The sequence below is a fragment of the Lacerta agilis genome, chromosome 2, assembly GCF_009819535.1.
Source record: "Lacerta agilis isolate rLacAgi1 chromosome 2, rLacAgi1.pri, whole genome shotgun sequence".
Classification (NCBI taxonomy): domain Eukaryota; kingdom Metazoa; phylum Chordata; class Lepidosauria; order Squamata; family Lacertidae; genus Lacerta; species Lacerta agilis.
The window spans coordinates 71784631-71805253 of NC_046313.1; the positions used below are offsets into that span (position 1 = coordinate 71784631).

General features: G+C 41.8%; 1 protein-coding gene across 1 annotated transcript in view; it reads left to right on the forward strand.

Annotated features, from left to right (window-relative positions):
* The first annotated feature begins 2441 nt into the window (after window positions 1-2441).
* The window catches only part of STAB1 (stabilin 1), a 90288-nt gene continuing 72106 nt past the window's right edge, over window positions 2442-20623 (forward strand). The window contains exons 1-11 of the mRNA XM_033140693.1: window positions 2442-2782; window positions 5551-5687; window positions 6125-6240; window positions 6995-7080; window positions 9978-10047; window positions 10407-10502; window positions 14398-14514; window positions 15776-15972; window positions 17407-17534; window positions 19395-19522; window positions 20179-20267. Coding sequence (XP_032996584.1) covers window positions 2696-2782; window positions 5551-5687; window positions 6125-6240; window positions 6995-7080; window positions 9978-10047; window positions 10407-10502; window positions 14398-14514; window positions 15776-15972; window positions 17407-17534; window positions 19395-19522; window positions 20179-20267 — 1251 coding nt within the window. The 5' untranslated portion in view covers window positions 2442-2695. The remainder of the gene's footprint in view (window positions 2783-5550; window positions 5688-6124; window positions 6241-6994; window positions 7081-9977; window positions 10048-10406; window positions 10503-14397; window positions 14515-15775; window positions 15973-17406; window positions 17535-19394; window positions 19523-20178; window positions 20268-20623) is intronic.

Sequence of the window (20623 nt, forward strand, 5' to 3'; positions counted from 1 at the left end):
TTGCTGCCCGAGATGAGTTCTGATTCTACTGGCTCAAGAGCTCAAAGTCACATGCAGTCGTTCACACAACCTTCCTCACAAGGTTTTATTTTTCGCTAATGAAGCTGAGCTATAATTTAGTTGGTTTATTCTTAATTATATCCTTTTCTCTCCCTGCCTCAGATAACTTGTGCAATCAGACTGTTGTGAACTGAATAGAAACGTTTCCTCAAATTTAAAATATGGGATTTTAAAAATCTTTCTCAGCTGACCTTAGGAATTTGTAGACCTCGGGAAACCCACACAGGATAATGTACGTTTTATGGTATACCTTAAGTCTTGGCAGTCTTTAATTTTTGTCAAGACTACAAAAACACGAGGTTTCAATTGCAGGAAACTGCTAAAGCTAATTGGAGATTGCAAATGCTTCACAAAATAATGGTTTTCTAGCCCCGTGCTTTCTCCAAGTACTTTAAAAATGAAAGTGCTTTTATGTTTCCTGATATGAAGGAGGGAGAGGACCAAGATCCAACAACTACACACACACACACACACACACACACACACAATGCATGAAGCCAGAGCTATGCTTTCTGTTTCTACACCACTGCTGAAGAGACAAGCCACTAACATTGAACAGAGGCTTGTCTTGGGCTGTGGAAATACTGTGGTGGTAGCAGTATCAAGCAACATTCCAGCCATGTGTGCAAAATTGACACTCTCCTCTGTTGCCTTTCCTGCATATCTCAATCCATTCCTGTCAACCCCCTGCTCTGCTGTGCAAAGAATGACAAGCTACTGCCATTTGTCATAAATATTAAAGGACATCTTAGACCAAGGTGGAAACAATGAGACCTGGGTTCATAGAGTTTATACAGCCCATAGATAGTACACTTTGTTGTTACTGTAAAATATCGTATATAATGCCACTCCTGCAAGATGAGAGAAGCGCCTGCACTTAGTAAGTACAGCATCTATCTCTTCTCATACCTTCTTTCTTTACATGCTGATAAATACTTCCCCCCACAGACACAGCTATACACTTTTGTGTATATACAGTAGGCAGTTTAGGTCTGTTAATTATTTAAATTCAGGAATCACATTAGAAGATTCACAACAACAAATATGGCTTTATCGGTTGACATACTGCCCTATGCAAGTCTGTATATGCGAAGCTGGGATGGGAATGCGTGACCCAGATGTTATCAACTTCCTTCCATCAGCCCCATCCAACATGTTCAGGGATGATGAAAGTTGTAGAGGGCCATAGGTTCCCCATCCATGCTGTTGAATTGTATTAAGTATTAAATAGGCTGTTGAAGTGAATATACAAACATATAAAATGAAGACTGAAATCTAAAGCATTGGCAAGGAACTTGTGAGCTCTTGGATGTTGGTTTTCCAACTCTGGTCATCTCTGGCCATTGACCATGCTGGTTGGGGTTAATGGGAGTTGGACTCCATTATCTGGAGGGCCACAGGTATACCACCCATAATCTAACACTAATGATCCCAGAGCATGGTTGAAATGCACATGATGATGCTTGGAAACTAGTCCAAGTCTGGTCAGTGTCCAAATGGTAGATCTTTTGAGAACTCTAGGCACGTACCATACCTAGAGTTCCATGCTGGACAAAAGGTGGGGAACAAATTAAATACATTTAAAAAAAACTATTTGCTTTTCATTTGTAGACTCCCACAGTATACCATAAACTGCTTCTAAAAGTCATTCACAGAGGAGCTACTGTTCAATAAACACATCTATAGCCCCCTTGGGTGTTCAGAATTAGCTGTGAGGCTTTTTGGACCCTAGTCACTATGTTCATGAGGTGTACATTCTAACTGTATAGTTTAAGAATATAATTCAGCCATTTTGCTTTGTAATTGTTCTCTCCAATGTTATAATTGGGATGCAATAGGAATATTCTATGTAGAAATCAACTAAAAAGAGGTTCAGATATATTAGGGAAGTTGAATGTGGGGGGAGCCTGTATGTGTGGTGTCTTTGGTAGCAAGGTCCATTTCAAAATTGGCCCAATATATTTGGGGAAAACACTATAGCAATTAATCTAGCTGTCACTAACATGTCTTAGAAATAGTTGAGACATTTTAGAGGGAAACTATCTTAATAAGATTTTTGTGAAGATGATCCCAGACATTTTTAAAATACCCCCCCCCAAATATTTCACAAATATGGTACGTAGTTTCTTTATTTTTTGAACAGTGGAAGCCTATTAAATGGCAGTAAAAACACAAAAACCCTGAAACAATTTGATCATACTATATTAATTTCCCATCTGAATCAAGATCCAGTCTAGTTCAGCCTTCAGCTTTACTTCACAAGAATATGATTAGCATACTCCTTTCCATACCGCTGAAAACGAAGGATTTCCTTCCTTCTGTTTTGAACTGATATGTGAGAGGAAATCCATAGACGTTTCTGTTTTGAGCAAACTCCCCCCCCCCTCAGGATCATTTTTGTACTTCTGCTGTCCCCCCACTTTAAAATATCTGCTGACTGACAATTCATGCTCAGTCAAAGCAATGCTGCTCTTGTATACTTTGGAATAAGAGACTCACAGCATGTGAAAGCTTTTTCTCTGTTTACTTTTAACTTCTGGTTTTCTTGGATCTGATTCTTAGTAGGCGGTGTTATCTTGAAGAAACAGCATCTTCCACATCTCCCTTTAAGCACTGGGGTCTTTTCAATTAAGGCATGGCCATGAAAACTTCTGGCTGCTTCTTCTTCTTTTTCTTCTATGCAGCATGCTTGGTTTCTACTGCTGAAGAGAAAAGCCAGCAGGTAAGTTTGCTGCTGCAGCAGCCTTGGGTATTAGAAGGTGCTATTATATAGGCGCTTACTTGGAAGCAAGCACCGTTTAACTTACTGGGAAAGCTTGCCTACATGGGATCAGCCTACAGTGAAATAGACAACAGCATGTCTAGTATATTGCTGTGAAGTTTTATATTTGAAACCATTAAAATCACCTCTGTAATAAGGCTTTGTGGCTGTTGCTGATTACTCAGTTTAAAAAGTGCCTGCCCCAAGTTAAGTTGGCTCTTAAAATAAGTTGGTTATTTTTAATTTGTATTAATCACAGCCACAGATAGAAACAGTCTTCTCTGCGACAGTGCTTGCTTTCTCACACAGGTGAGAATGCCTCTTCTAAGATGGTAACTGCTTTCCTTAAAAACTATATTAAATTTGCATGTACACTTCTGAGTATGTAATTTATTACAATGTGATAGATGGTGGATTAAGATTTATTTAACTTGGTGTCAACTGCTTAGGTGTTTGTGTGCGTCTGCATTCTTGTGCATGAAAAATAGTTTGATAAGTAGGGTTAGATCCAGACTAACTGTGAGCACAGTTAAGCTCATGGGATGCTCCCAGGGATGGGAGGGAGGAGAAGGCAATTTTTGCAGATTGCTCCCCATGCCTACCTGCAGCCTCCTAAAAGCTGCTCCAGATGGTTGGGGAGCTTTCTGGAACCATATGGGTGATGGCATGAATGGGGATTTGCAAGGGGAATTTATGGAAATTATCTACACAAACACACCTCATCCTCTAGCAGGACCCTTCTAGGTTGGAGACCCTTCCAGAAACACAAGGAGCCCATTGATTCATGGAAGGGACACTCTGGATGCAATTGAGGGGCACATAGATATGAGTGAGAGACATATTCAGGAAGGCATTTGCCTCAGCACCAATAGCGGAGAGAAAAATAAATTGAGAACATAGAACAAGAGGAATCAGAATTGATAATGATTTTGTCTTTACTAATCAAGGACCTTTGCATGCTTATCTGTACACAGAATGGACTTTAGCTTGTCCATTGTGAAGTGAAACCCCCATAAACTTCAATTAATTTTTTTCATATCACACACTTCTGGAAATTGATTTTATACATGCAACTCAAAATAAATCATAGCTCGTCCAAAACATAAAAAAGAATCACCACATGAGGTGGCTGATAATTATAACAAATCAATAGGTCCATCCTCTCTATATCCCTGAACAATAATCACCTCAAGAACTGAAGCTGCCGTGCTATGGATCAGCAAATAAAGAAAGAGAAGGCCAGCCGTTTCCAATGAATTAGAAGAAGCGGCTTCCCCGTGTACACTAACATTGATTTCAATCTGTGGGATTTTGTAAATAACAATATTCAGTCCTGAGACTTCTCTCGCAATCTGGATATTGGGTTTTAAGGGGTAGATAGGCACGTCATTGACTTTTGGTGAATATTGTGAAGAGGTATTGCAGTCTGTTTATATCAGCCAGTGCTGAGGTATTACCTGGAGTTGTGAATTAATGGCACACTGTGTATTTCTGAAATAGGCTACTGCCAGAATCAGAAAACTTAATAAGATGAACAGTTTGGTCTGGTATGTGTATTTTGCTTAGGCGTACATACTTCCTTTGATTTCACTGGAATTGTACACTTGCACATACAGTATCTGCAGTGTATTGTACAAAACAAAACAAAACAAAACAAAAAAACAAAAAAAGAATATGAAGGTTTGCCTGGACTTTGCACTTGTTGAAAAGTGAGATATAATATTCTGGCTGGTCACTGTAGGAAACAGATGGCTGAGCTAGATAGAAAACTGAACTGCTTGGTCATAACAAGTAAGGTGGTTTGCATGTGCTAATGGATTACATTCCTTAGCACAGTTACATTTTGTCATGGAGAAGGAGAGCCCCTGGGAATAAGCTATATGGGCAAATATGTATGAGAGACCCCTGGCATGCTTTTCTTGAAAGAATTACAGTCATGGGAGTGGGTAATCTGGACAGGAAAAACTGCTGGCATAGGTGGGTGGGTCTGAAAGTTTTATGCAAGAGGTAACCTGAATTTTAAATGCCACTGGGGGGGGGGGGATAAATGAAATTGGAGAAACATAAGGCAGGGGAAAGGATAAATACCATCGTTCCATCTTCAGCAGATTTCTCTGCTCCAAATACCCCCACCCCAAGTGTTTTAATTGTGCTGGAGCTCTCCTGCCTGCTCTTGGACAGCACATACAGTAGTTAGCATCCCCAGCTGCAGTGTATCTATCTGTCAGTGCAATCCTGTACATGCCTACTCCAAAGTAGGCCCCACTGAGCTCAGTGGGACTACTGACATAAAAGTGATAACTGTATAGGATTGCAGGCTGAATGAAAACACCTGCATGTGGATAATTGGGGCCCTCTGCTATTGTCAGTGGACTTTTAATGATCTCAGGACAGAGATATAATAGCCGTGTAACAGTGCAGGGACAAGCAGTCTCTGTGTTCTACCACATCTTATTTCTGGTGAAATGTGTGCCTGCATCTGTCTAACTGCTTCTATTCACGTGTGCAAAAAAGGGAGGAAATTGTGTCTCATAAATGGTTCATTAGCATAGATTTTGTATGGCTCAATCAGCATTGATCCCACAAGTCTTATCAGTTGGCTCTTTTTCTAGACTGGGTTTGAGAAATCTGAAAGACAGTGCTTGAAAATCGGTTTCCTCTAATGGCTACCACATTGCAGTGCTGTTATGTGCTTAAGAATAATGGTGAATGCTCTTCCTACTTTCCAGTTAAAGTCTAAGCGGTGTGACCAGAAGTTTACATATACACGTGATACACCTTGTACTTCTTGTACCGTGGTTTCCAGACTGCCATGCCCAAAAGGGTGGTCAAAAGTGCCTGGAAAGGAAGGGCAGAAGAACTGCAGGTGAGGCCTTTGCTTCTTCTTCTTATTATTATTATTATTATTTTCAGGGTAACATGATGTCGAACCATTGCTTGCTGTTCCCCTGAAGCTTTTCTGCTCACTGACACTGAAAGAGCCAATCCACAACATTTTTTTCCAAGCTCTAGTATGACAAAGAAGGATAACAAAATAGGAAACAAAATAGGAAATTGTCCAGTAGCACCTTAGAGACCAACTGAGTTTGTTCTTGGTATGAGCTTTCGTGTGCATGCACACTTCTTCAGATACCAAAGAAGGATAATGCAGGGTTGGGCTATATGCAAATAGGAGGGGGAGATTTGATGCTGACTGTCTGGGTTCATCAGGGGCAGGGAACAAATTTAGATACTGCTCCAGTGGTGTTTTTGAGTGCACCCCTTGCTTCCTCCTCTGCCAGACTGCTGTCGTTGTTATTTCAGGTACACACTCAAGCTAGGCGAGACTACTCTTTTACTCCCTGGTTGTGCTCAAATATGTAAGCAGGAATTTGAGGAGAAACGCTGCTGTCCTGGTTTTTGGGGCCCTGCTTGCTATGGTAAGGCTTTAAATTAAGTGCATTAGATTCCAAACAGTCAAGGATCCTGGAGCTTAAACCATGGTTAGGGCAGGCACCTGGCTCCGTATGAAGCTTTGCAGCCCTCTTCAAACACAGAAGGGAACAGGAGTGTAAAATACTGGCCCCTGTGGGTAGACTGAAAACTGTGGATTGGTCCAACGTACTACAAAAACTGGGTGCCAGCCAGCCAGACCTTCTGCCCTGCCAGCTTGGCAGAACAGAGCAGGGTGGGCTGCACTTCAGGCTCCACTGCGGCCTACTTTTCCGCTCCTATCCAGACACAGCTTTAAGAACATCTGCTCACTGCCCAGAATGGTCCTGGGTAGATAGACCCTTGTACCTGCAGGAGTGGAGGCTTCCCCTCCATTCCAGTTCACTGTGAAGAGCTTGGCCTACATTGTTTGAATAAGAACTCACTTGCTTTGATAGAAGTGGGGTGAGGGCCATAGTATACCATAAGTAATAGGCACCATAATAGTGTACTGTAAATAATAGGGCTGCCATACATCCGGATGTTACTGGGATTTCAAAGGCAGAATTGACATAGAATTGACATAGAAATTGTCAATAGAAAAATCGTGGTTTTTTGTGTTTTTATAAAGCTCAACAACTTTGGGGGTCTTTTTGGGGCTGACCTGGTTTTTACTTCTTGAAATATGACAACCCTAGATAATAAAGGGGTGGGTGTCTGGAGAAGCCAACACTGGTTTTAGTAACTGTTTTTGTTTTCCAGAATGCCCTGTTGGATCTGGAAACGTATGCAGTGGTCGGGGGACTTGTTTGGAAGGTTTAGCACAGAATGGAACTTGCGTCTGTGAGGTAAAAGCGGGGCTAATTTGCAATTAGCAGCGGTTATTGCGTATTTCCTGGGCATACGGTTGTAAATCCAGTCAGGATAAACCAGGGAACGGTGGTCTTCTGGAAAAAGATGTTTGCAAGGTGAAAAACATTGCAAAGGAACAAAGCTAGGGCAACTACAAAGAAAGCAGTTTCATCTACAAAGGCCAATAGGCGAGGGCTTCAGATGGGGCAGGTAAGGGACATTTTGACAAAGAAGTAGCAGTAGCAAAGTCATATAGTTAGGGAACCAAGGGCCTCCTTAAATTTGCCAGGCTTTCTGGGTTTTAAAAGTTTTGTGTTTATTCCACTTCAACCTAGCTGGTTCTCTTGAAAATAATGGCTCAATCAGATCCTCAGAATCCCTATAGAGCTCAGTCGCTCCACAATGTCTCTTACTGAAAATCTTGCCCCAGCCTGCCGAGGTTTCCTTCCTGTTATTCAGCTAAAAAAAACCACCCCATTGCTTTTGGCTGAGGCAATGCCTGTATATTAACGGTGCCTCTTTTAGGGCGTTCTTCACATTTTAAGCAGGCTTTGAAAAGGGTACTACAAAAGAGCTCAAAATGCACCTAACCAGCTCTAATAGGTTGTTATATGCTATTGAGAGAAAATTTCAAATATAGTGGAAGTTTCTTATGTAGAGGAAAGAATTTTTGTTGGGCAGAAGGGTTTTATTTTTTAAGAGGAGGTTTCAAAGAATGGAATATCACACATTCACAATCTGTGTGTCTCTATTTATACCTCCCCCCTTAAAAAGACCACATCTATGTAACAGTAACACAGTATTTATTTCTCCATTTGGATTAAATACACCTACAGCAGGAATGAAGAACATGTGACCCTCCAGATGCTGATGGACTTTTATTCCAGTCACCCCTTACCGTTTGGCCCTGCTGGCTGGCGGTTGATTTGACATAGAGTTCAACAACATCTGGAAGGTTATAGGTTCCCCCATCCCTGACCTTCAGACCACATACCGGGTATCACATTTTCTTGCATATATTATGACATGCCTGAGCATAGATTTAGGGAAGGATCTGCTTCCTTTAATATGGTCTAGGCTATATTGGCGATGCAGAAAGCTCAGATCATGACTGTGTTTCATATCAGTTCATGATAAGTCATTAGAATTGGAGCAGTTGATCAGCGTTGTCTTGTTTCTAACCACTGAAGCATGGCAATGTTTATTACAATGAAATAACCCCTGAAATATGCACAGTCTCTCTTAAAATTTTCTTTTAAAACAGTGATTCCATTCTACAACTTCTCAGGTTTCCTTACTGCATTGTATGTGCATTCTTTAAGTAAGAAAATGTCACCCTAGCACAGACACTGCCAATGAAATGAATTGTCATTTGCTGCTTCCTCACTGGGAAAGGGAGATCGTTTGCCTCCATGTTTGTGGCACAGCATTTCAACAATATTTGAAAAATACTGCTCTTAATTTAGGGATAGCAATTTCCCTCAATTTATCATTTTTCTAGTCTTGAATTCTGTTTTCCACATTTCTGCACATTTTTGTGATTAAAAAAAATGCTTATGGTAATCCCTCAGCATTTTAGTGTGAGTTTCTCCTCATGAATATATTTTTGTATGCAGCTTTGACTAATTACACATTTGTGCAAGAAATTTTATCTAACACAATGCCTTTTTATGTTATTGTCATTTATAAATTCATTTATGTGAATGCTTTCTCCCAATATCTGCATTTTTGCATTGCGAAAATTAGGTAAGTGCAGATTTTGAACAGTTCTAATATTGGTTCAGTAAGTGTGGCTGATAGATTTGCCTTTAAAGGTGAACTTAATTGAATTTCCCCTCTACCCTAATGTTCACACACTGGCACACATGTGTATTAATTTTATAAATCCACACTTATGTTTGCAGCCCAAAGAGAAATGGCTACAAATCAACATACACACCCCATATATTTGGACTTCCCTTCAAATCATGGTTTTCATTTCTTTATGGCAAACATATTCTCTGATCAGGCACACTGTCAATGGCTGCCAACCACAATGACTATGCTCAGCCTCCGCAGCTGGAGGCAGCAATGCTTCTGAATCCCAGTTGCTGGAAACCACAGGAAGGGAGAGTGCTCTTGTGACTGGGTCCTGCTTGCATGTTTCCCACAGGCACCTGGGTGGCCACTGTGAGAAGAGGATGCTAGACTAGCTGGGCCATTGGCCTGAGTCAACAAGGACTTATTATGTTCTTACTGTGAACAAAAATTTCCAGGTTGGCCTTGATGGATTTGTGCACTTCCAAAGAATCAGCTTCCACCTGAATACAAGCCCAAAATGGGTCATTTGAATGCATTCCTTATTTGTATGGAAACAAAAAAATGCACTTCCTTTTATCTGTTTCTGCTTGCTTCAGGAGAAATGTTAGTTTCATAGATTTGCCCCCCCCCCCTTTTGTCTCATGTGCATCCTGTATTTATTCTATTTATTTTCTTTAACAGAAACATTTTCATCCTGCCTCTCCATAATTGCTCGAGTCAGCCATCAATGTCATAAAAACAACACAAAGAATAAAAACTAAGAGAACCTAGCCAAACCAGTGTGTAGGTCACTGGCTTCAAGTAGCATGGCAGCCCCTTGGGGCTAACTTCCCATTCATAAAATGTTTGTCAGACACAAGAAAATTATACTAATAATAGTGCCTTCTTCTCAAGAAAAACAAACTAATTGGCACAATTTTGGAATCGCTAAGTGTGCAAACAGGTGATTGACAACATGTATAGATAGAATCTCTCATTCCCTTTTATGTAGTAAGTTCAATGTGACTTTTACATCTGGATGGCAAACAAGGCTGTTGCAATGTAAGGGTCATGGAAGTGCCAATGTAAAAGTTGTTCTTTTTAATTTGTTTAGGAGAAGTATAGCGGCTATGCATGCCAAGACTGCCTGGATGAAACACGTTTTGGCCCTGATTGTCAATCTGGTAAGCTTCTTGACTTAAAAGTGAAATTATTTAACTGTAATGAGTGACCCATTCTCAGCTGTAGGAAACTGCTGGGGTTAGGCAGAGGAGATCCATGTGGGCAGGAAATGACTGCAGTATTTTTGGGTAGGATCACCTTATTTGATTTGGGAGACAGGAACCACAAACTCAATGAGTGTGGAAATCCCTCCTTTCTCTTCAATGTTTCAGGTTGCCTGGTAATGCCCTGGATGGGACATAAATATACTTTAAGCTATTTTCCTATGTGCAAAAGCTACTACATATATCTAATAGCTTTGGGGCTCCCTACCCCATATTCTCCAGACAATGTTTCTTCATCATCATTTTCTCTCGCATAGTATGTGAGTGTCAACACGGGATCTGCAACCATGGACCTTCTGGAGATGGAAGCTGTACCTGCTACGCTGGCTATACTGGCCCAAAATGTGACCAAGGTGTGTACTTTCCGCATGTCCTTTCTCACAAGATTCCTTAAAGAAAAGCTCCACACAGAACAAATGTAGGGAAAATATACACTTTATGCCATCTTGCTGCTTTTGCGAATATTGTATTACATTTATTTATTTATTTATTTTAATTTTTTAAACTGTTGAATAGCTTCCAGGATTGGATTACATATATTTACATTTAATAGTGTGAATCATAATGTTGGAGTCTCAGAACTGTGGCCTTAACTGGGAATTCTACACAATTGGGATGTGTATAAAAGAACCAATCAATTTAAGCTAAATGATTAGAATGGTAGCTCTTCTCAGTTGGGATCCTTCTTGTGTTCGTTTTCAACAAATATGTCCCAAGAATATATAATATATGTTGTGCTACACTTAGGGATGTTCAAGGATTTCATTTGGTCTGTGTTTTAAGTGAAGTGGCTTAGTTAGCATTTTATGGGCTAATACTGCCGTAAATTTTGTGATGCAGTTGTCAGTGCAAAAAAGGTATCCAAATGCATACAAAAATATGCATTTTGGGATAAAACATGTGCAAAAATAATGTGAATGTCTGTGATACATTTAAACCATAGATTGTTATGGAAATGGGTCGGTACAGACTTATAAATGAATGCATGTGAAACTGACATAGACCAGAACTAGACCCTTAGCTGCATGTATCTGGGGTGAGGTCCATAAATTATGGATTTATGTCTGATTCTCTCTCTGGATGATGAGTATCTCATCGAAGATTTACTTTTCTACAATAATTCTGGATAGGCTTTGTGAGGAATGTTCACATTAAATTGCCAAAATGGAGACTTCCGGCGGCTGACGCCATTATGGGTGGTCGTGGGATGCTTCGGCTGCGAAGCACCCAGTCCATCCCGGGGGTTAGGAGCCCTGCAGCCGCATAGCGGGGCTCCGGTTGGGGTGCGGGAAGAGCGTCCCGCGCCCTGGGCTCCCCGGCTGTGCCCGTTGTGGCTCCGAACCCTTCCCCCGCTCCCCCTGTAAAGGGGGAGTGTGGGTGAAGGGACGACGGAGCCGGGCTATAGGGGACATGCCCCAACCGGGATGTAAATGCGGCGACAAAGCCTGTGATGAGCGTCTAAGTTCTACCTGTCTTTAAGGAGCTGATAAGAACCCAGAGGCTGTGAGTAATTGATTGACTCTTTGTAATTCCTGGAACGATCTGGGGGAAAGAAGAAAGGCAGCCCGCCTCCCTCCCTTCGGGTGGTGAAAGAAATTAACTCTTTAAGTGACTGCTGCTACAACAATCAATAGAAAGTATTTGGAATTTAAAAACTGAGACTGTTGAGATTTCCCCTCGGGGGTTAACTGGGGAAAAAATATCTCCATTTGAAGTTTTGGTCTTTATACTCCGGCTTCGGAGAAATGGCGACGACTTGGTTTGTCGTGGGAAAAAACTGAAACAAAGGAAGGAAGAGACAGGAACTGAAATCTGATACTCACCCTCTCTCCTAAAATGCTGGACTTTGTGCTCGCACTGGTATCGAACTCTGGTTTAAAGGAGGAGGAAATGCTCACTGTCTTGCAGCTGGAACTGCTTAATCGAAAACTACAAGTTTTGAGTGGAATTATAAATAAAAAGGACTTATTTTCCACAGAGGAGGCTTTTCAAAAGTTTTACACAATGGAATCAAGCCTTGGCAAAGAGCTGGGAGGGGCGCTGGAAGAATGGTTTGAAATGGCTGGGCAACTCCGAAAGGAGGAGGAGCCGATTTCTGGGGGTGGCAGCCCTGGAACGGGAAAATTTACAATATCCGGACTCCGAGGTGGCGGCTCGGGGGTAGGGGACATGGAATTGAGATTTCTACAAGAAGAAGAAGAAGAAAAAGAAACGGAGGAGCCCATGGAAGTGATGAAGACCCTGAGGCTTGATGCGGGGTTTGTTGTGGATGTTGCCTGGACCTGTGGACACTCAGAGGAAGACAATTGGAGATTTGGTTCCGGTGAAAGACAGAAAAAGACAATGGACAGAGGGGGAGTGGGTTGAAGTACTAAATGTATAATCCAAATGGTCTGCCATGGTATCTGAAATTGGAGTGTGAAGTCTGTTTATAAGTTTATTTTAAATAAGTAAGGAGATATTGAATTTTAAGTTAAAAGCAGCATGATAAAGGATAGAAGAAATAAGTTTAGCTATAAGAATATTTGGTTATGATTTAGGTTATAATGCAAAGATTAAGATAAGTATGTTATCTTTTTTTTTAAGTAAAGTTAAAAAAATTTTTATAGAGAAAAGTTGTTAAGGAAATAGTATATTGATTTAGAACCGAAGGTGAATAGGCGGGGGAAGTCAAACGTCAAGATTTAGAACTAGAATTTTTTTTTTTGTAAGGTATATAAATAAGAAGAAGAATCCTGACATTATGTGTATTTGTATTTGTTTTTGTATCTGTAGGTGTGGGGTTGGGTTTGTGTTATATTATGAAAATGCTAATAAATTCTGTTTAAAAAAAAAAAAAATAAATTGCCAAAATGGAAGGATGATGCAGGGGGCAGTTGATTTTCCCCCTCTTTAATCCGATCTGCTTAACAAAGAATTTACCAGAACTTGCCATTTGAAACTTAAAACGTTGGGGTGCCTGCCTGCAAGTAGACCTACTATCCACAATGAAGTACACCTTGCTGGAGTGCTTGTTGACCAGTACCGGTAATTTCTAGGCTGTTCTTGTTAATCTTTGAGGAGTTTGTTAATCTTTGAGGAGTTTGTGGATGCAGATGAAAGGGACAAGAAAGGGTTACGTTAGGTGTACTGGCTAATTTTGGGGTGTGTTTGTTCTGCACCTGCAACTAGTTAAGTATGTGAGAGGGACTCAGAACAATCTAAATACACTTGAGTTTGAAACAAGTTTGCTCTTGGCCTCTGCCCTTGGCCAGAGCCTGCGTTGGAACCCTGCAAGGAGACTGTATGTTGCCGGAAAGACCTTAGACTACAACTGTATGTAGCTGCTAAGCTTTGGAACTGCATTATGCTGCCAGTAAAAGAACTCACACTACTTAGAACTGTCTGGTTTCTTTTCTATTCCATTGGCACACTCCTTTGCTTGTGAGAACTGCAGAAACCCCAATAACCGGGTAAGGAAGGACAACTAAGCAGGTCCTGACATACTTGTAGAATGTATTCAGGGCAGGAACTTATTTATGCTTGGAAATGTCACAAATGTGGCTGATGTGTCCACATTTATTGCATGACCTGGCTTGACTGTCGCGGGCAGTTCCTTAGTAATCAAGTACTACCTGCCATGTGAATTTATGCCTAGACAAACATCTTACAATATTGTGATCCTGCCTACGCCATCATTTTATTTATTTATTTAGAAAAAAATATATGTATATACCACTATTCAATTAAAAAAAAATCATGTTATGTTATGTTTACAATTTCTTATTAAAAATATTGTACTGCTAATGTTGCACACCTAATCCCTCTTCTCTCCCCCCCCCCCACTTTATAATTTCCCTTTGGCCATGGGGCCCAAGCTCAGGTCCTTTACACCCCAGGCAAGAGCTGTGTATTTTTGTTTGTTGTTTCATTTAGCTTTTATTGAATTCTCTACCTAATAGAACAAAACTGTCCCAGGGCCCATCCCTCCCTTTTCAGACCCCATAAAATTGTGTCTATTCCACTGATTGTGTCTTGGTGCCAACACAACACAACACAACACAACACAACACAACATGCAGCTGTGGATCTTGGGCCTAGATGTCCCCTTAGATATGCTAGATACTCATGCAGCCCAGAATCCTTTGATCCCTTAGTTGTGAGTGAACACACTGTGGCTTACTTACACGTAAGTGTACCTAAGGGGCTGAAAGCCACATATTTTCCTTGGATGCCCAGTTTAAAATATCTCTGTTTTAAATATTTCAGAACTTCTCAACTGTGGAGGTGTAATCTGCGAAGCCAATTCCATTTGTGTGGTGAAGGGTGGGCAGTCGAGGTGTGAATGTCTGCCGGGGTACAAGAAAAATGGAATTTACTGTCAAGGTGAGAGGAAATGTTTGGCATTTGAGTAGCACTTTATAGTGTTCAAAGCCCTTCACATGCATCTATAGCAAATGCATACTAATTAAACCCATGAAAGCTTCCACAGTATATAAGTAGTAAAATGATTGCAGTTGAATAAAAAATAATAACAATAAGAAGCCAACCACCTGTTCTGTAGGCCTACTGAAATAACAATGTCTAAACAGCTTTTAGGAAGCTGAGTATTGAATTACCTTCCTAAATTTCCCTGGGGAAAGTTCCAAAGTGTGAATGCTACCAATCTAACTTGAGGCAAGGAAGGGCCTCAGGGCAGAAACTTATTCAAGAGATCCCAAAAGAAGGGGAGCTAGTAAGAGAGAAGTGTTGCCATATGGAATCAGGGCCCAGGCCATTTAGGGCTGTAAACTCAACAAAATCACTACGAATTGTGCTTGGAAAAATATCTTTGAAACCAATGCAGTTGTTAAAACACTAGTGCTGTTGTGTTTCCTTTGGCTCATCCATGAAAATTAACCCAGTCTCCACATCTTGAATTAACTGAAGTTGAACAATTTTCTCATTTAGAGGATAGCATTGTAGCCCAGTCTGGCTTGTATCAAGGAATGACCAGAGTTGCCTCAAATACTACCTGTAGATCCAGGAGCAAGGCCTGGAACAGTGCTCCAAAGCAATGCACCCAATCTTTATTTAAGCTTCTGTTACATAACCTCCTCTTTTGAATTGAACTTTAGCTTATTCACACACACCCCTCCCTCATTGACTCCAGTCACTTATTCAGAACTTCCACACACTCACCCAGCCCTATTAAAAGGAAGTAGAACTGGATGTCATCCCCAAACAGCTAGGCAGCTTCTCCCTACAGTTTCATGTAGATGTTGAAAGGCATGGGGTCAAGTCCAAACCTTTCTGAAGATCATTGTAGAAATCCCTTGGGACCAAGGCATCAGTTCCCTAGCACTGCCACTGAGGTCTGATAGAACCACCAGAAAGTGATGTCATTGGCCAAATCAATGACTGCAGTGCCAAGATCTTAACCAAGTTGATATTGGCTTGGGTGAGGTGCATGTTGCACAGATGAAGGAGACACTTTCAAATGAGATCATGTCTACTGAATTTCAGCAAAAAAATTATCCCAGTACATGCTTCCCCTTCCATTGGTTGACTATGTAACTATACTGCACAGCCTTTAAGTTCTGGGGGTTAGGCATCTTTATCCAGTCAATCATTTACCCATAATATCCCTCATTTACATTTTTTCCAGACCAGGATCCTTGCAGCTCCTACCCATGCTCCTCGTTTGCAGATTGCAAGACTCTTGGGCCAAACAAGTATGAGTGCACTTGCAAAGTTGGGTACCTCGGAAATGGGAGGATTTGCCAACCCATAAATCCTTGTCTCACTGATTATGGAGGCTGCCCTAGAAATTCTACCTTGTGTAGCAATATAAGACCAGGAGAGGTAAGCTGATTAATTGCAGTTAGGTTTGCTAATAATGTGCAGATATTATACAGTTGGATATATTGGCTACCACAAGACCACACAGGTTCAGCTGTTACTGTTCTGCCCCAAAAACTAATGACATTGTCTGCAGTTTTCTAGATAGTTTTCAAAGTGCCTGTAGATGATACTTCCTAGAAACGGAAGGGATAAAACTTATAAAACCACTTGAAAGATGAATTATTTATCAGCGGCGAATAAGTCATTGTGGATTACTTCAGTGGTCACACTCTACAGTTCAGATTACTATAGAGTCACACTCTGTGCAACAAAGAGCTATAAGCATCTTTTAAGTTAGCATGTTCCAAAGTGCAGAAAGTGTCCAGAGCAAGGTGGGATTGAAACTAGACCCAGCCAAGAACATTTATTGGGGCCATCAATGGGAAAGCTTCAGGTATCCCACTCTACGTGTCTTTGGTGTAATTTCTTATGGTATGTTCTCAAGCATAGGTTTGTCTGCAAAAAAATAAAAAATAAAGGGGGGGGAGCATCATAAGCACTTGTTTGAAACACTTGCATTGACATGCATGTTTATTTCATACTGAAGTGCATGTTGGTTTGGAAGTTAGTCTCACTGTGTTTATTGGGGCTTCATCCCTAGTAAGTATGTTTTCAGATGGCAGTCAGAATGGTCTTTTGAGGTTCAAAATCATTAATCAGGACCACCAGCTGCTGCCATGTGCCCCATTACACGATGGACTATTAGCTTGTACTTTTAATAATAGTATCCCAAAGTTGAAATACGTTCACGGAATATCAATGATATTTTATGGATGCTTTTATTGATATTGGCCACTTACCATCTTGCTGGTGAGCGGTGGTTGTGGCTCATACGTGCAACGTCATTTTAGGGTGCTCTTTCCATCCTCTCCGGCTGCCATGGAGGCTCACGGGTTCCCGCCAAACCCATCCTTCAAACGAGCCAATCTGCAGGGGTGGGGTGGGGGTGGGGGTGGCCATTTACTTAGCCTGGAGGCTGGGAGTGTCACCCACCCTTCCCCTCCCTTCATTAATAGTTGATTACTGCTGGGAGGGCTTTGCTGTGGTCTTTTGGCAGTTGCTGTATTCGGAGCCAGAAAGGAATTTCCCCTGCTCTGCAGGTTTCACCTTCCCCTAGTCACAACTTTGGCGGTTTAGGCCTTGGGCAAAATCCTATAGTCTTCCATCCAATCGGGGTGTGGTGAAGTGGTGACTCACCCGCCCTCTCTTCCCTGCAGCAGCGATAACAGGGTACCCCGTTAGAGGAGTCTGGAGGGAAGTCTGTGTCCAAAGAGCCAGTTGCGTAGGGCTTCCTTGTGAACTGCAAGGAAGAGATGCTGAAGGAGCCTTGTGCAAATGCTCCCTCAAAGATATCATGTAGCAGCAAAATTGTTCCTTTGGTGTCTCTTTCCTTAGTCACGTTGTGTGTGTAAGCCAGGATTCATCAGGCATGGTGATAAAGATTGCTTCTTCACCCTTAAATGTCAGTCGCATAACTGTGACAGATCTGCGAAGTGTGAGGTTGACTCAGATGCTTCAATAAGGTAAGCTTCTCAGGAACATGTTATGAAGGTTGAGGTGGGGAAAACTGTTCTGTAGCTATAGTGTTCCTTTGCTCAATTTTAACTGCCGGAGAAAAGGCATGCATATAGGATAAAAGGAAGGATAGAGCTCCCTCCCATGTGAGGTTAAAGGCTAATGATCGGGAGGGGAGGAAGGTGGGAAAAAGTTTTCCCAAAAGGTTCTGCAGGTTGAAAACCACTCCCACCAATAACAACAATAACTCATAGAAATCTACAATAATAAAGTGCAAGTGTCTCTGAGTCCAGTCCCTGTGTCCGTGGGATTGCACTACTGCGCATGTGCCCCACGGACAGCCGTTGGGACTTGGAACGCAGAGACTTCGGGCGGCCGGGCAAAACTGTTGAAGCAGCGGGTGTGCGCGAGATAAGCGAGAGCCGCTCAGTCAGCTCTGCGCATGTCCCCGACGTCGCGTCATTCCGGGAAGCTGAGGGGAAGGGGAGAGGAAGCAAGGAAGGAGGGGAACGAGACACCAGGCCGAGCCTGCCTTCCGAAATGTCGACCAAGAATTTCCGCGTCAGCGACGGCGACTGGATCTGCCTGGACAAAAAGTGAGCGGAGGAGGAGGAAGAGGCAGCGAAGGGAGAAAGGCCAGGCGAGCGAGAGGCTTGGACCTGGGGCGGGACCCAGGTAGCAGTGAGGCCTCGGCCCCAGTGGTGTCGTGGGGGCCAGGGAGGCGAAGGCGCGTGCATGCGGAGGGAGCGCGCTTTTCACTCTCACACACACATGCCGCTTTCCCGGGGATACCAACAGTGACGCTATGCGCAGAGCAACTTATGTTCTAGCGCCCTTTAATTTAACGGGTTTAATGTACTAGTCAACAATATAAGGACAATGCAATAAGAACAAAGGAAAGCAACAATTATCTAAAGAGTCTTGAAAAATTCAAGAATAAAAGGAATAAAGACAAAAGGAACAAAGTAACTACAGTTTTGCTAATGTGCTGTGTGATTTATAAGCAAGCAAGAAGCAACAAAAGAACATTAATGTGAATTGAACCCTGGGATTATCTTGATTTTAATGCAGCTTTTAATTGATGCTGGCTATATTTATTGCATCTGTTATCATATTATTGTTGCATAGTAAGTTAAATGATGTCACAAGCTACTGTGAACATTTAAAGATTGATAAGCAATGTTTAATTTAATTATTTCTATTAAGTGTTGAATGCCACCCCATCTCTGAGCCGTGTGAGATCCCAGTGGTTCCTGGTCCTTACGCAGCATTAGAATTTCTCAGAATGAGGGACAGTGGAGATGGTGGTGTCTTTAGGATATTTGGTTTATTTACACATTTATGCAACCTGAGCCTGAGATGGAGGGGTTCCCAGCATTCACTCTCAAGGGGGTCTTCCCTCTCTCATGGCCATGATCTTGAATTCAAGTAGAAATCAGGCATGGCTCTGACCTTCTGCCTTCCTAGCCTGCTACCTTGCTTCCAGCTTCTAGCTCACATAAAACTCTACTCCCAATTCTGGCCTTTGTCCTTCTCACCCACAACTAGGTGAGGGAGGGGAGCCACCCATTTGTAGTCTGGCACAGAACCACTTTCTTTGTTACCTTAGCAACCCAAACTTATGCCTGACTATTCCAGCAGTTGAATCCTTGCTGGATCCAGGAATTGGAAGGGACTCAGGCATATAGCCTAACCTCCCCCCCCCCAAAAAAACTCACAACACTATTAAAATGTCCATTGTCCGTCCCATGGTGCATGTAGCTCTGGCATTGCTATAAATCTGTGTGACTTAGTTGCAACCAGGCTTGGTAACTGAGCAGCTTACAGGAGTGGGGGGACCATTCTCATTCTTCTCTTATATTGATCAGATGTACCTGCAAAGATGGAGAAATTGGAGATGGTAGGAAGTGTTACAAAACCATCCTGGGGGAGCTATCTTCTCTGAATGTGGTAGGAAGAAACGCCAGGGCATTGAGCAATGCAAAAAAAATGTTTGGTAAGTTTCTTCAGAGTTTGTTTGATTATGCTTCTGGAAGTATTTTAATTATGTATTTCAGAACATAATTAAAATATTTTTCGGTGGCCATTTCAGGTTCATTTCACCAAACAGGTCCTGTCATCAGCAATGATGGGGAACCAAGACAGTTATGTGGGTGACTGTTGGGTAGATGGGCCAAATTATGATCAACTGCTATTATTTCTCTTATTTGCAATATTATATTTTAATTAATTATAATAAGCAAGCATTATAGTATTAATATAATATTTGTTGATTATGTTACCGATTTACCGATTTATTTATTTTATTACATATGCAACTGTGGGTGCTTTAGAGAGAGAAGTGGGGTAGAAATGTATAAAATAAGCTCAAATAAAGAAAATTTAAACTGGGAAAATGGCACAGGTGAAAACATTTTGATTTCTCCATTGTTCTTCAGGGTAATGATGGGGGCGGCTGCTTTTAAGAAAACAAAAAGGAATGTGAGGCGATCTATAATGGGATCTCTCTTTAGTACTAAAAAAAGTGAAAGTTGTTCAACTCTGCCTGAAGATACAGTTTAGCATAAATATTTTGCTAAATCCAATCAGGTCTGTCATGATCTATTATACTAATTGGTTTTTTTTTTGGGGGGGGGGGGGTTCTTTTAACAGAGATGGGTTGTTCGTTTCTCCTGGAAAACCATGGGCCTTTCACTGTGCTTGTGCCAGCCAGTCTTTACTATGACAGAATGGAGCTAAATGTAAGCACTGGTGTCTGTTGGTAAATATTGCTACTTCTGAAATTGGTCGTTACGGAAAAGTGGGACGGTCATCCACACTCCCTCCTTGTTTTGGTTCAGGCCGATATCCTGCCTAGCCCAGCAGTCTGTTCTCAGAGTGGCCAGCCAGATGCCCATGGGAAGCCTGAAAGCTGCACCCATGGGCAAAGCACTCTCCCCACTTGGGATGTCAGTAACTGGTGTTCAAAGGTGTTCTGCCACTGACAGTGGAGGCAAAACATAGCCATCATGGCGAGTAGCTACTGAGAGCCTTATCCTCCATGAACTCATCTAATCCTGTTTTAAAGCCATGCAAGTTGTTGGGCCATGTGAAGAAG